We start from the raw sequence: 14,669 nt of genomic DNA on the forward strand, positions 1-14,669 counted from the left end.
TTCAGCAGAAACTCTGCAGGCCAGAAGGGACTGGCACAATATATTTCAAGTGATGAAAGGGAAAAACCTACAACCAAGAATACTCTACCCAGCAAGGCTCTCATTCATATTTGATGGAGAAATCAAAAATTTTACAGACAAGCAAAAGCTAAAAGAATTCAGCACCGCCACACCAGTTTTACAACAAATGTTAAAGGAAGTTCTCTAGGTGAAAAATAAAAGGCCACAGCTAGAAACAAGTAAGTTGCAGAATGAAAAAGCTCACCAGTAAAGACAAACATACAGTAAAGGTAGGAAATCATCCACACACAAAGCTAGAAGGGAGGTTAAAAGACAAAAGTAGTAAAATTATCCGTATCCACAATAAGCAGTTAAGGGATAACAAAAACAATTAGATGTAAAATATGATATCAAAAACAGTAATTGTGAGGGGAGGAGTACAAATGCAGGGTATTTAAAATGCATTGGAAATTAAGAGATCAGCAACTTAAGATAATCATGTACATATAAATACTGCTATACCAAAACCTCATGGTAACCACAAGCCAAAAATCTGTAATAGATAAACACACAGAAAAAGGAATCCAGACATAATACTAAAGATAGTCATCAAATCACAACAGAACAAAGGAAAGAAAGAGGAAAAAAAAAGACCTACAAAAACAAATCCAAAATAATTAATGGGACTTCCCTGGTGGTCCAGTGGTTAAGACTATGTGCTTCTAACTCAGGGGACGTGGGTTCAATCCCTGGCCGAGGAACTAAGATCCCACATGCTGCACAAACAAAAACAAACAAACAAAAACAATGGCAGTAAGAACATATGTACTGATAACTACATTGAATGTAAATGGACTAAATCCTCCAACCAAGAGACACAGACTGGCTAAATGGATACAAAAACAAGACCCATATATGTGCTACCTACAAGAGACTCACTTCAGATCTAGAAATTCATACAGACTGAAAATGAGGGGATGGAAAAAAGTGTTCCACGCAAATGGAAATCAAAAGAAAGCGAGAGTAACAATACTTACATCAGACAAAATAGGCTTTAAGTTGAAGACTGTTACAAGAGACAAAGAGGGATGCTACGTAAGAAAATATAACAATTGTAAACATATAGGCAACCAAAATAGGAGCACCTCAATATATAAGGCAAATATTAACAGACATAAAAGGAGAAAGTGTCAGTAACACAATAGTAGTGGGGGATCATAATACCCCACTTACATCAACGGCCAACTCATCCAGACAGAAAATCAATAAGAAAACACAGGCCTTAAATAACACATTAGACCAACTTGACTTGATTGATATTGATAGAGCATTCCATCCAAAAGCAGCAGAATACACATTTTTTCCAACTGCACATGGAACATTCTCCAGGATAGATCACATGCTAGGTCACAAAACAAGCCTTGGTATATTTAAGATAATTGAAATCACACAAGCATCTTTTCCAACCACAACACTATGAGACTAGAAATGAACTACAAAAAAAAAAAAAACACAAAACCAGCAAGAAACCCAAACAGGTGGAAGCTAAACAACATGCCACTAAACAACCAGTGGCTCACTGAAGAAATCAAAGAGGAAGTTAAAAAATACCCAGAGACAAATGAAAATGAAAACACAGTGACCCAAAAACCTATAGGACACAGCAAAAGCAGTTCTAAGAAGGAAGGTTATAAAGATACAAGCTTACCTCAGGAAACAAGTAAAGTCTCAAACAGCCTAATTTTACACCTAAAGCAACTAGAGAAAGAAGAACAAACAAAACCCAAAGTTAGTAAAAGGAAAGAAATCATAAAGATCAGAGCAGAAATAAATGAAATAGAGACTAAAACAAAAAAACAAAAAACAACAGAAAAGATCAATGAAACCAAAAGCTGGTTCTTTGAAAAGATAAATAAAATTGATAAACCTTTAACCAGACTCATCAAGAAAAAGGGCCCAAATTAATAAAACCACAAATGAAAAAGAAGTTACAACCAATACCATAGAAATACAAAGGATCATAAGAGACTACTACAAGCAACTATATGCCAATAAAATGGACAACCTAGAAGAAATGGACAAATTCTTAGAAAGGTACAATCTCCCAAGACTGAACAAGGAAGAATTAGAATATGAACAGACCAATTACCAATACTAAAATTGAATAAGTAATTTAAAAACTCCCCCAAAAGTCCAGGACCAGATGGCTTCTTCACAGGTGAATTAGCGAAGAGTTAACACCCATCCTTCTGAAACTATTCAGAAAAATTGCAGAGGAAGGAACACTTCCAAACTCATTCTGTGAGGCCACAATCACCCTGATGCCAAAACCAGACAAAGATATCACACTCAAAAAAAGAAAATTACAGGCCATTATCACTGATGAACATAGATGTAAAACTCAACAAAATACTAGTGAACTGCCTCCAACAATACATTAAAAGGATCATACACCATGGTCAAGTGGGATTTATCCCAGGGATGCAAGTATTTCTCAACGTCCATGAATCAACCAATGCAATATAACATATTAACAAACTGAAGAATAAAAAACATTTGATCATCTCAGTAGATGCAGAAAAAGCTTTTGATAAAATTCAACATCCACTTATAAACTCTTCAGAAAGTGGGCATAGAGAGAACAAACCTCAACATAATAAACGCCATATATGACAAACTCATACACAACAGCTAATATCATACTTAACAGTGAAAAGCTAAAACCATTCCCTATAAGATAAGGAACAAGACAAGGATGACCACACTTGCCACTTTTATTCAACATAGTTTTGGAAGTCCTAGCCATGGCAATCAGAGAAGAAAATGAAATAAAAGGGATCCAAACTGGAAGGGAAGCGGTAAAACTGTCACTGTTTGCAGATGACATACTATACATAGAAAATCCTAAAGATGCCACCTGAAAACTAGAGCTCATCAATGAATGTGGTAAAGTTGCAGGGTACAAAATTAATACACAGAAATCTGTTGCATTTCTATAGATTAACAATGAACTATCAGAAAGAGAAATTAAGGAAACAATCCTATGTACCATTGCATCAAAAAGAATAAAATACTTAGGTATAAACCTACCTAAGGAGGCAAAAGACTGTACTCAGAAAACTATAGGACACTGATGAAAGAAATTGAAGACTACACAGATGGAAAGATTTGGTGTGTTCTTGGATTGGAAGACTCAATATTGTTAAAATGACTGTACTACCCAAAGTAATCTACAGATTCAGTGAAATCCCTATCAAATTACCAATGGCATTTTTCACAGGATTAGAACAAAAAAATTTTTTTTATTAGAACAAATTTTTTTTTTAATTTGTATGGAAACAGAAAAGACCCTGAATAGCCAGAACAATCTTGGGAAAGAATGGAGCTAGAGCAATCATGCTTCCTGACTTCAGACTATACTACAAAGCTACAGTCATCAAAACAGTATGGTACTGGCACAGAAACAGACACATAGATCAATGGAACAGGATAGATAGCCCAGAAATAAACCCATGAACTTATGGTCAATTAATCTATGACAAAGGAGGCAAGAATATACAATAGAGAAAAGACAGTCTTTTCAATAAGTGATGCTGGGAAAACTGGACAGTTACAGCTAAAAGAATGAAATTAGAACATTCTCTAACACCATATACAAAAATAAACTCAAAATGGATTAAAGACCTAAATGTAAGACTAGACACTATAAAACTACTAGAGGAAAACATAGGCAGAATGCTCTTTGACATAAATCACAGCAATATTTTTTTGGATCCGTTTCCTGGAGTAATGGAAACAAAAGCAGAAATAAATAAACTAATTAAACTTAAAAGCTTTTGCACAGCAAAGGAAACCATAAACAAAACGAACAGACAACCTATGGAATGGGAGAAAATTTTGCAAATGATGCAACTGACAAGGGATTGATTTCCAAAATATACAAATAGCTCATACAATTCAATAACAAAAAAACCCAAACAACCCAATAAAAAAATGGGCAGAACACAACTGCTGAGCCTGCGCTCTAGAGCCTGTGAGCCACAACTGCTGGGCCCGGGTGCCACAACTGCTGAAGCCTGCGTGCCTGGAGCCCATGCTCCGCAACAGGAGAGGCCACCACAGTGAGAAGCCCGCTCACCACAACGGAGAGTAGCCCCCACTCGCCGCAACCAGAGAAAGCCTGCGCACAGCAACAAAGACCAACAGAGCCAAAAATAAATAAATAAAATAAATAAATTTATTTTAAAAAAATGGGCAGAAGATCTAAATAGACATTTCTCCAAAGAAGACATACAGATGGCCAACAGGCACGTGAAAAGATGCTCAACATCACTAATTATTAGAGAAATGTAAATCAAAACTACAATGAGGTATCACCTCACACCGGTCAGAATGGCCATCATCAAAAAATCTACAAATAATAAATGCTGGAGAGGTTGTGGGAGAAAGGGAACCCTCTTACACTGTTTTGGCAGGAATGTAAATTGGTGCAGCCACTACAGAGAACAGTATGGAGGTTCCTTAAAAAACTAAAAACAGTTACCATATGATCCAACAATCCCATTCCTGGGCATATATCTGGAAAAGATAAAAACTCTAATTCAAAGAGATACATGCACCCCAGTGTTCATAGCAGAACTATTTACAGTAGCCAAGACATGGAAGCAACCTAAATGTCCATCAATGGATGGATGAATAAAGAAGCTGTGGTACGTACATACATTGGAATATTACTCAGCCATAAAAAAGAGTGAAATAATGCCATCTGCAACAACAAGGATGGACCTAAAGATTATCATACTAAGTGAAGTCAGAGAAAGACAAATATCATGCATCACTTATATGTGGAAAAAATGATACAAATGAACTTATATACAAACAGAAATAGACCCACAGACATAGAAAACAAACTTACAGTTACCAAAGGGGAATGGGGGTGAGGGATAAATTAGGATTTGGGGATTAACATATACACATTACTATATATAAAACAGATAACCAACTGTATAGCACAGAGAACTATACTCAGTATATTGTAATAAACTATAAGGGAAAAGAATCTGAAAAAGAATACGTGTGTGTGTGTATACACACACCCATGTATAACTGAATTACTTTGTTGTACACCTGAAACACTGTAAATCAATTATACCTTAACTTTAAAAAATAATGAAGTCAATGACTTTATCTCCTCTTATCCTGAAAATTTGGCTTTGCCCCCATTCAGCAGTTAGTAGCCAGAGCACTCATCATCCCTGTTCCCCTCAGGATTGAGGAATATCAAAGAAAAGGGGGGACTGAAACCGGGCAGGACCCTGTGGGGCCTTCCTTGTGACAGATCCCACCCTCCTGTGTCCCCTGCCTCTTGTTTGTAGAAAAGTTTTAGCCTCCTAGGCCTTCCCCAATTTCCAAACAGATTTAATCAGAGAAGTGAGAAAATGCAGAAACAAAGTAAAACAGTTAAGCAAGTCAAAACAATAGTTTAGCCATAAAACAAAGTCAAGGACCTTTAGTTCTTCCTCAAGGGCAATAGAAAATATCCTGAGTCATATCCTGAGTTGTTTTGCAGATACTAAATCCCCCACCAGGTGGAGAAGTTAACTACATGCTGACCATCGGCACACAGACCCCCCAGAGTGGTCGGAACCAGAAGGTTGATGGTGTTGACTCCTGAAATACCACCCTGTTACCTCACCACCCACCAATCAAACAAACGTCCACAAGTTGATTAGGCACCCTGACCCTCTCCCTCACCTTGCTTTTAAAAATGCTTACCTGAAAGCCATCAGAGAGTTCGGGTCTTTTGATCATGAGCTGCCCATTCTCCTTGCCTGGCCCTATGTTGGGTGCCCTGCACTAACTGCCGCACTTCCCTTCACAACCCAGTGTCAGTAGATTAGCTTTGCTGTGTCAGGCGAGTGAAATCACGTTTGGTTCAGTAGTTCTGTAACGTGCTCAATTATTGGTAGCTATCATTAGCTACTAAAAATCAGCAAAATATTTTAAAAGTTATTAATAGTAACAGCACAAAATATCTAATCTCATAAAGCTTACCTTTTTGTGTGTGTGTGTGTGGTACGCGGGCCTCTCACTGTTGTGGCCTCTCCCGTTGCGAAGCATAGGCTCCGGACGCGCAGGCTCAGCGGCCACGGCTCACGGGCCCAGCCGCTCCGCGGCATGTGGGATCCTCCCGGACCGGGGCACGAACCCGTGTTCCCTACGTCGGCAGGCGGACTCTCAACCACTGCGCCACCAGGGAAGCCCATAAAGCTTACCTTTTATCTTCCCTTATTTTCTTTTCTTGGCCAAATTATTTTAATATGACAAATTTGAAATCATTTAATATATTTTATTTCAGCCCAGTTGGCACATAAATTTTAATCAAAGTATTATGATTACTACCATACTATGAGAGGGGCAAGTAGTAAAAAGGTAATGAGTACGAGCTCAGTGCTGATAAACATATGCTTTGCATTTATGTAGTGGCTTCGATTATGGGTCTTTAACATCTGCCCATCAATTTGTTAATGGAAAAAACCTGGGTCAGGAGGCTGGGCTGTACATGGTGGCTCCACCCAGGGGCTCTGGAAGTGGAAGAGTGCCTGGAGAGGAACTGTGATGAGTGGCATTTACAAGAGTGGGGTCGGAAACCCAGACTGGCAAGTAGGGTTTCTGCGAGCTGCAGGTAACCAACAGATGCATGAGCTGCTGACTCAAGCCTCCCTATTCTAATTGCCCACGTTAGGCCTGCAGTGATTTGTTGACTTAGGATTGTACTCCTGCCTTAAAGGAAAAACACAGGGCTGTACGTGGCCCTTACGTGTTAAAGAGCACAGACTACACACTGTGTCAGCTGTTTTGAAGACGTTGATGGTTCCATCTTTGTATTGCTGACTTTTTCTCATTTCCATATTGAACCTGCTCATTCATTGACTCCACAAACATTTATTGAGCACCTGTTGTTGCATGCCAGATAGTTTTCCAAATCTAGGGATGTGGTGGTAAAGAAATCTGACAAATATCCGTGTCTTCATGGAAACAATGTAATAGATGCTGACTGCAGTGGAGAAAAAGAAGATGCAGGAGGAGTAGGAAGGGCAGGAAGCACTGCAGAGACATGGCAGTCGAGAAGCTATTAGAAGCAGCCCCTGGCCGGGGAGGAAGCCCGGTCTGTAGAGCTGTGAGACAGAACCAGAGAGTAAACGACTGCGTGAATGACACAAGGGCTCCATCCCAGCTATTGGACCTGTTCAGTGATGGAACTTGGCAGAGCATAAGCATCTGCCTGGCCCTCGACGTGTTTCATCAGGGCTGAGAACTGCGAGGGCCAAAGAGACAAGCTTCTTGGCTGGGGGTCCCATTACCACACACGGGAGGTGTGTAGACTGGGGACCCCTGTAGCTGTGGTAACTATTTCTTTGATCAAGCTGGACAGCAAGAGTTGTCTGTACTTTTGTTTCCACTTAACACAATTAAAAGTCTGTTACATGTAGTCATCCCTCCAGCTACTTGCTTCCCTTTACGTCTTGACAAGAGCACACGTCACACTGTAGGAACGGAGACCTGCCAAGACAGACCATGTCTTTCCATCGTGCAGGGCTGGGAGATGAACCACCAGTAACCGGATGGTGCCAACACAAAGTGGCGGGTGCAGAGGTGTGTGTTTGGGTTTTTTTTGTCTGTTGTTAATATGTCAACTCATCTTTCTGTTTTGTTTTGTTTTGTTTTTTAATTTTGGGAGATGGACTCAGGTTCTTTACGGCAAATAGTAAAACTGAACTTGCCTTTGCCTCCCCAAGTTTCAAATAAATGCAGCATATACTGTTTCTTGCATTCATGTAATATAATCAGGTTCGTCATCAATACAGAGAAATATTGTTTAATAACACTTGGCTTCAGTAAAAGTGCTGGCGTGGATGCACAGAGATCTCTCTGAGTTTCTCACTACAGTGGGTCATGCTCTCGGTTACTCACTGTTCAGTGTTTGTGCAGTACTGGTTCTTTGACCCTGTGCGTTGTGTCTTTCCTGGTTAAAAGTGACCTCAGAGACCACCTCATCCAACACCCTCACTTTAAAATTGAAGAAACAGAAATCCAGAAATGTTAAGGTGCTTTCCCAATGTCTGATAGCTGTTTTGCTGCCATGCTGGAGCAGTTTAGTTAGAACCATTTCAGATACTTGAGACCACGTACTGCTGGAAGGTTCTGCTTCACTAATTACAGACTAGTTTGTGTTTTTTTTCCAGTTATCATAAAGCTCTTTTTGCAAGTGAATACCATTGTGGAGCAGAGTCAGCTCCAGTTCCTACCATGAAGGAGGTGTGCCCACCACCGGCTGCACCAGGAGGAGGGCCTTAGGCCACCACAGGAGCCGCGCAGAAGTGGGGGTGTCCAGCCAATTACACCCACAGTGCTCAGTCCAAGCTCACAGTCTGTGAATCTGACTCCTTAAATGACCTTGAGATTGTGGTAGGATGACCCAAGTCATCTTCCCTTCCTTGGTGGACAGCTGAACTCTCAGGCTTCTTCTGTCTTTGGGGTGTCTAAGATCAAAGTTTTTTCCCTTTAAATGAGAAGTTATTCTGTTTTCTGTTTACACCTTAGGCTCCCTTGCTGCAGGAGCTACACTGCTGAGGTTTACCTGTGCAGAATCTTGCTGTTCCTTCTCTTTCTCCCAAGTGATTTCCTGCAGCTTTTACACCATGTTTGCTTAGGAATTTGATATTCAGGTTAGCTCTCCAGAAATCCTCAATTTCTCTTTGGCATTTCCACTCTCCCAAACACTGTTGCTCCCGGAAAAGTTTGGGGTGTGACATTTTCTGCTGTGTTACCCTAGGGAAAGGAACTACTGGGGGAGGTAGGCCAGGGACCAACAGATGATTCCTGCAGTTACATGGGAACATCAAAGCAAAGAATTATACAGAAGGGCAAACTTCTAGTGAGGCTGCCCCTTCTTTCTAGCCACTCCTGAGGGAAGGAAGTTCTGCCTTTTCTTAAATTCATAGACAGTCACGTTCGTTGGAGCTGCTCTGAGAGCACTCACTCCTAGTACAGGAGCCAGCGTCTGGCCCCCTGGGTGAGTGGAACATCCAGGTGATCCCTCAGCTTTTAAGCCCCAGGGACATAAGTGAACTTTAATTAATGCCCCAGTTTTCAAGAGCCCACTTTTAGAGAACTGTGTCCTGTCAGTTCTGAAGCCCTTTTACTTCCACTACTTCGATGGTAAGGAAGTGGCTCAGATTTTGCCACCAGCATCACAATTCAACAGCAGAAACAGAGCTGTAGAATGTTCCACACAGTAAAATCTATTCTAAATAGATAAATATATACATCATACACATTTTAATGGAACGAGCCAGAACAGCATTGTGAATTCAGTCTGCCAGGTAACTGCACCTGAACATTTAATTAGTGCAAGCAGAATTTTATATTAAGTAGGTTCTTAGCTCTTAAATTTTTTTGGATGAGCAAAGGGAGATGTTTCTAGACGTGGGCCTTAGGCTGACATGCAGGAAGAAGGCGCATTCTGATGAATGTATGTGTATGTATGTGTGTAACTGGAGTCTTGAAACACATCAATGCACAATCAAGCCCTTACCTAGAAGAGTTCTCCTTATGAAATTCTAGACTCTGATGATTTGCAACTATACAACTTCTCAACAGGAGCTGAGAAGGAAAAAGAAAGTTGCAGTTAAATAAGGGTTACCCAGAGCTTCCCTTCCTGGTACCCGACCTCTCTGTGTCTCTGGAATTCAGGAGGCACAAGGCAAGGGCTGTGACCCGGATTCAGAAAGTCAGTGAACATTAGAATTATGAGCTGACATCTTGTTACACACATGTCACAGAGAAACTTTAGCGGAAGAAGAGCCTAAAATATATCTGGCAAATAAGTAATGAATTAATATCACACTCAATATCATGTAATGTTTGGTACGTAAAGGGCTAATGATGCTCTATATTTAGTTAACATAAAGACAAAAGAACTTTCCTAAATTCATTCTGGGTTTAATCTTCCTCATTTTTTCTCGACCCTTTAAGAGCTACAGCAAGAAATTTTCTTCATTGGACATTTTAAGAATATATACCTTGAGGAATTCGATTTAGGAAAAAAAATAAAAGCTTTATCTTTCTATACATAATTTGTCGCCATAGATGTGACTTCTTATATAATAATTGTTATATATACTATTTATAGATTTTAGTTTCCTACCCTGCTGAGCTGAAAAAGGAGGCAGGCTGCTCGGTGACACAGCAGAGTTACGGTGACTGCTCATATTCATTTATTTTTCCAGTGTGGTCCTTGTAGATTGTATTTCTCAAGCTGATCATAAACTGCTGATGTCATATAAATATATCTTGTCTTCCCAACCTAGGTGGTTTCCAACAGCTAGTTACCAAAAGACATCATCATTTTACAACAGGAACTCCACAAAGAAGGTATGATGTAAAGTCATTTATTTTCCCCTCGATAAATTTTAAAAGACTTTAATGGAAAACGTTTAGTACTGTCATGTCACACTGAATGCCAGCAGTACCTTGACTTTTACACACAGGAAGCCAGGTCAACGTGTACACATTTCCCCACGGCCCTTCAGCAGTTTTGCATGTACAAAATTGTCTGCTATTTTGCTTTAGCAAACAGCAACATAATTTAAAACTTTCATGTCTCCTATGTGACACCTAAAATCAGTCCAACATTTATTAATACAGTTAGAAAAATAAAAGCCTTAAAAAATTCATGGTATGAGCTCACGGTGCTAATCACATGACATGAGTTTATGAGTTCATGGGATCTCATCAAATGTAAGATCATTTTAAAAACTCCTACATAACAACTTTCTGGTTTAATTTGAAAGGCCTAAGACTTGAAATCTAGTAAGACTGTTAAGTCGATGTACAAATCAATTACTTGATTTAACTTTTACTTGCCTTGGGAGAGTTAATTCTCATTGTCCACTGAATGAACGCCTTTCAAATATTAATTACTATATTACAGTATTTACAAGCTTTCTTATCTATCCTAAACTGACAGAAAGTTCAGCTGTGAGAAGGGTGAGCTCATGAGGCAGGGGATGCAAGGGAGGGTGTGAGCCTGGAGGGAGAGGGTGAAAGTGAAGCCCCCCACTGGGATACATCAGGCTCCAGGAGACCAGCCAGCCAATGATGCTGTTGTTGTCAGACCAGAAGTAAGTGCCAACAACCAGGACAAAGAGGAGGCCTGGGAAGGTGTGTTATCCCAGTAGGAAGGGAGGGAGGAAGCTAGGCCTCAGGTCAAAGGAGGCTGAGGACTGAAACCACGCCCCACAGGCTGGCAGTGAATGACCCTCTGGAAGTTACCCGATTTGGTTGAGGTGCTGGGGATACATGCCATGGATGAGGGAGGGAGTAAATGCAAGAATTTGTTTTGGCACCAGATAGTGATGCTGATTTGATTTCTACAATATTAGCTGTGCCATGTACCCTTTTCTACTGTACTTTCTGCAAACTGTCCCACGGAGACCTACCACCCACTTGACCTCTTCAATACACTTGGCAAAGCCTGTTAGTGCTGTGGACAGTGCTGTGGACGCTCTGCTAAGAGGTGCCCACAATGCCCAGACAACCTGCACAGTGTCACAAACCTGGAGAAGTGAAGTCAAAGACTAGATGTGCTAGATTTTATGTGCCTTGTGAATGTGGACGGGATTCTCATTTAGGGGGTTTAGTTTCTTGTGTTTTAATAACACCTGTAAAAAACTAGTTATTTTATTTTTATTTTATTTTTTTTGCGGTACGCGGGCCTCTCACTGTTGTGGCCTCTCCCGTTGCGGAGCACAGGCTCCAGACGCGCAGGCTCCGCGGCCATGGCTCATGGGCCCAGCTGCTCCGCGGCATGTGGGATCTTCCCGGACCGGGGCACGAACCTGTGTCCCCTACATCGGCAGGCGGACTCTCAACCACTGTGCCACCAGGGAAGCCCAAGTCATTATTTTAAAAAGCACACTCTCCTAGGTCTGGTCTGTGCATGGATACAAACACCACCCCATCTCCCTTGCACCCTTCCTGGTGGGTGGTTGTTTAGAAGCTGCTCACACCAAAATTTTTTTTTTTTTTTTTTTTTTTGCGGTACGCGGGCCTCTCACTGCCATGGCCTCTCCCGCTGCGGAGCACAGGCTCTGGACGCGCAGGTTCAGCGGCCATGGCTCACGGGCCCAGCCACTCCGTGGCATGTGGGATCTTCCCGGACCGGGGCATGAACCCGTGTCCCCTGCATCGGCAGGCGGACTCAACCACTGCGCCACCAGGGAAGCCCACACCAAAATTTTATAAATGAGGTTCACTCAATATAATGTTTAAAGCTCTTACGTGAGAGTCTTTAAAACTTTAAACGTTTCCATAATCAGTAAGGGTTCTCTGGTGGCCCACTTTTACATGCAAATACAGACAAACTGTTAACATGCATTACTTCAGTCAATTGGTAAAGTTTATTTTGTAAGTGTAAGTAATTTTAAGCCATTTACTAATTTATAAATTTCAGTCACGTAAAACCACTACCAGGGCAGTTCTGAGGTATTACTGTTAATTCGCTATAGAAATATTCCTGTATTGTGAGGTGGTGAGAAGTGTGACTGCCCTGCCTTTTGGTGAGCGGTGCTGACTACAGGTGTGTTCTAGAGAGTGTTCAGGAAACTGCTGTGCATGTGCATTAACCGAGTTTCCAAACATGACTGGCAACTTGACTGGCTGGTCTGCCAAGTGAACCAAAATCATAAAGATGGCCACGGAATGGGCCACACAAGTCGAGAAATGACAGTGTATAGTGCCGCCTCAACCTGGCTTCATCAAAACCCGTCCTACTCAAGTCACTTACAAGGAGAATGTGTGCAAAAAGCATCCACAAAGCCTATCAGCAGGTTAATTTTAAATGAACTAGACCATGTTTTTGCTTTTAAAATTCATTTATAAAAATAAATTTCAGTTTGAGACCTCAGATACCAAATTGTGGCTTAATTTAGTCGTGATGGCGAGACTAAAGTTATGAAAACCGCGGTTGGAAATGTGAGCGCTCCAGCTCGTTCCCTGCGGCGTGGCCGACGCACTCACAGCCCTTCTCCTATTGGCCAAAATACTCAACTTTTGGACAAACTTCTAGCCTGCCCTTGTCCCCAAATGCCACAAAACTTTAAATCTTAGACCTCCAATATAAAACCACTAGTAACCATAATACATTCAAGATAAGGAAAGCCCTGCACCTGCCTCAAGAGACACTGCCCCACTGCCCGGGCACAGACACAGTGTGGGGGACATGGGCGCCCACTTGAGCGTACAGCTTATTCAGATGCTTTGTACTGGAGCGCAGAGTAAAGTCCCTCCCGAGTCTTTATCTCAGAGCAACAATAATTTAAAACCAGTTTGAGAGCATGAGCAAATCCTTGTAGGTTCTGTGCTGTGAGATGGTAACAGCCTGGCCCAGCCTCCAGGGATCTGTGTGCATCAGGCAGGAACACTGTCGGGTGGAAATGCCAATATGACTTACTTCTTAGACTGTGCTGACTTTGACGCCTGTGTTAGACCGATTTCTCACACCAGAAGCTTTCTGCCTCAGTCAGAAAAGTATTTGAGGGACAGTAAAGAACTGAACTAAGGAAAAAGTTTCTGGCCTCCAAATCACCACACACACAGAAGCAAGTTTCAAACTACTGTCCTCTCTCAGTGCAGACAAGGGACTGGCTGATATGAACACAGTGTTCAGTCTGTGGAACAGTGTGATGCAGCAAAACCCTGATCTCATGCAAACCCGAACCAGTTAACTGCGGCGAGAAGACAGCCCCGCTCAGTGTTCTCTCACGAATGCGACTCTGCACACAAATGCACGGGGCTCAGACCTCACTGATGGTCCTCTCTGAAGGGCAGTACTCCGAAGGGCCTGCCGAGGACACGTAGAAAGACTGCGTTTTCCTTTTCAATCTGGCTCTTTTGTTGGCCAGCACCAGGCTATGCCGGCTTGAGTTGATGATTTCTGAAATGAACTTTTTGCAGTCTACACACACCTCCATGGTGCTCCAGTCCTCCATCAACTCTTTGGGAAATTGGAGTTCTTCATCTGATTTGTCCACAGACTTGGATTTTGAGGACAATCTGGAAAAAAACAAAACATTTACGACATCCATTATTGTTACTTATAGTTCTACTGCAATACTAAGAAAATATGTGCAAAAAAAGTAAATCTGTTGGCAAAACATGATGGAATGGGTGGGTGATTTAGTCACGTCAGTGTTGTCCAAAGAAGAAGTTATAATTGGCGACAACTTTCCAAATATTTTTGGGGACTTCTCTGGTGGCGCAGTGGTTAAGAATCCACCTGCCAATGCAGGGGACACGGGTTCGATTCCTGGTACGGGAAGATCCCACATGCCGCGGAGCAACTAAGCCCGTGCGCCACAACTACTGAAGCCCATGTGCCATGACAACTGACCCGTGTGCTGCAACTACTGAAGCCTGCGTGCCTAGAGCCTGTGCTCCGCAACGAGAAGCCACCGCAATGAGAAGCCTGTGCACTGCAATGAAGAGTAGCTCCTGCTCACAACTAGAGAAAGCCCACACGCAGCAATGAAGATCCAATGCAGCCAAAAATTTAAAAAAGACATGTCAAATTATTAAAAAAAAAGAAACAAAATTTTTTAAAGAAA

The 14,669-nt window shown here is 41.6% G+C and overlaps 2 protein-coding genes across 4 annotated transcripts in view; one reads left to right on the top strand and one right to left on the bottom strand.

The window, feature by feature from the left end:
* PRELID3A (PRELI domain containing 3A) overlaps positions 1-14,669 on the top strand; it is a gene marked incomplete at its 5' end in the record, with an annotated part of 130,066 nt that overhangs the window by 37,996 nt on the left and 77,401 nt on the right. Inside the window, one exon of one of the 2 annotated variants that reach the window (XM_082853014.1) lies at positions 10,374-10,437. In XM_082853014.1, coding sequence (XP_082709140.1) covers positions 10,374-10,391 — 18 coding nt within the window. In that variant the 3' untranslated portion in view covers positions 10,392-10,437. Of the gene's footprint in view, positions 1-10,373; positions 10,505-14,669 lie in introns of those variants that run through there. The other variant, XM_082853013.1, reaches the window with a different exon arrangement.
* SPIRE1 (spire type actin nucleation factor 1) overlaps positions 13,851-14,669 on the bottom strand; it is a 203,433-nt gene continuing 202,614 nt past the window's right edge. For both annotated transcript variants that reach the window (XM_082853005.1, XM_082853004.1), the window contains one exon: positions 13,851-14,118. In XM_082853005.1, the coding sequence (XP_082709131.1) occupies positions 13,860-14,118 (259 nt within the window). In that variant the 3' untranslated portion in view covers positions 13,851-13,859. The remainder of the gene's footprint in view (positions 14,119-14,669) is intronic.

The sequence above is a fragment of the Leucopleurus acutus genome, assembly GCF_964270905.1.
Source record: "Leucopleurus acutus genome assembly, chromosome: 13".
In the NCBI taxonomy this organism is placed as follows: domain Eukaryota; kingdom Metazoa; phylum Chordata; class Mammalia; order Artiodactyla; family Delphinidae; genus Leucopleurus; species Leucopleurus acutus.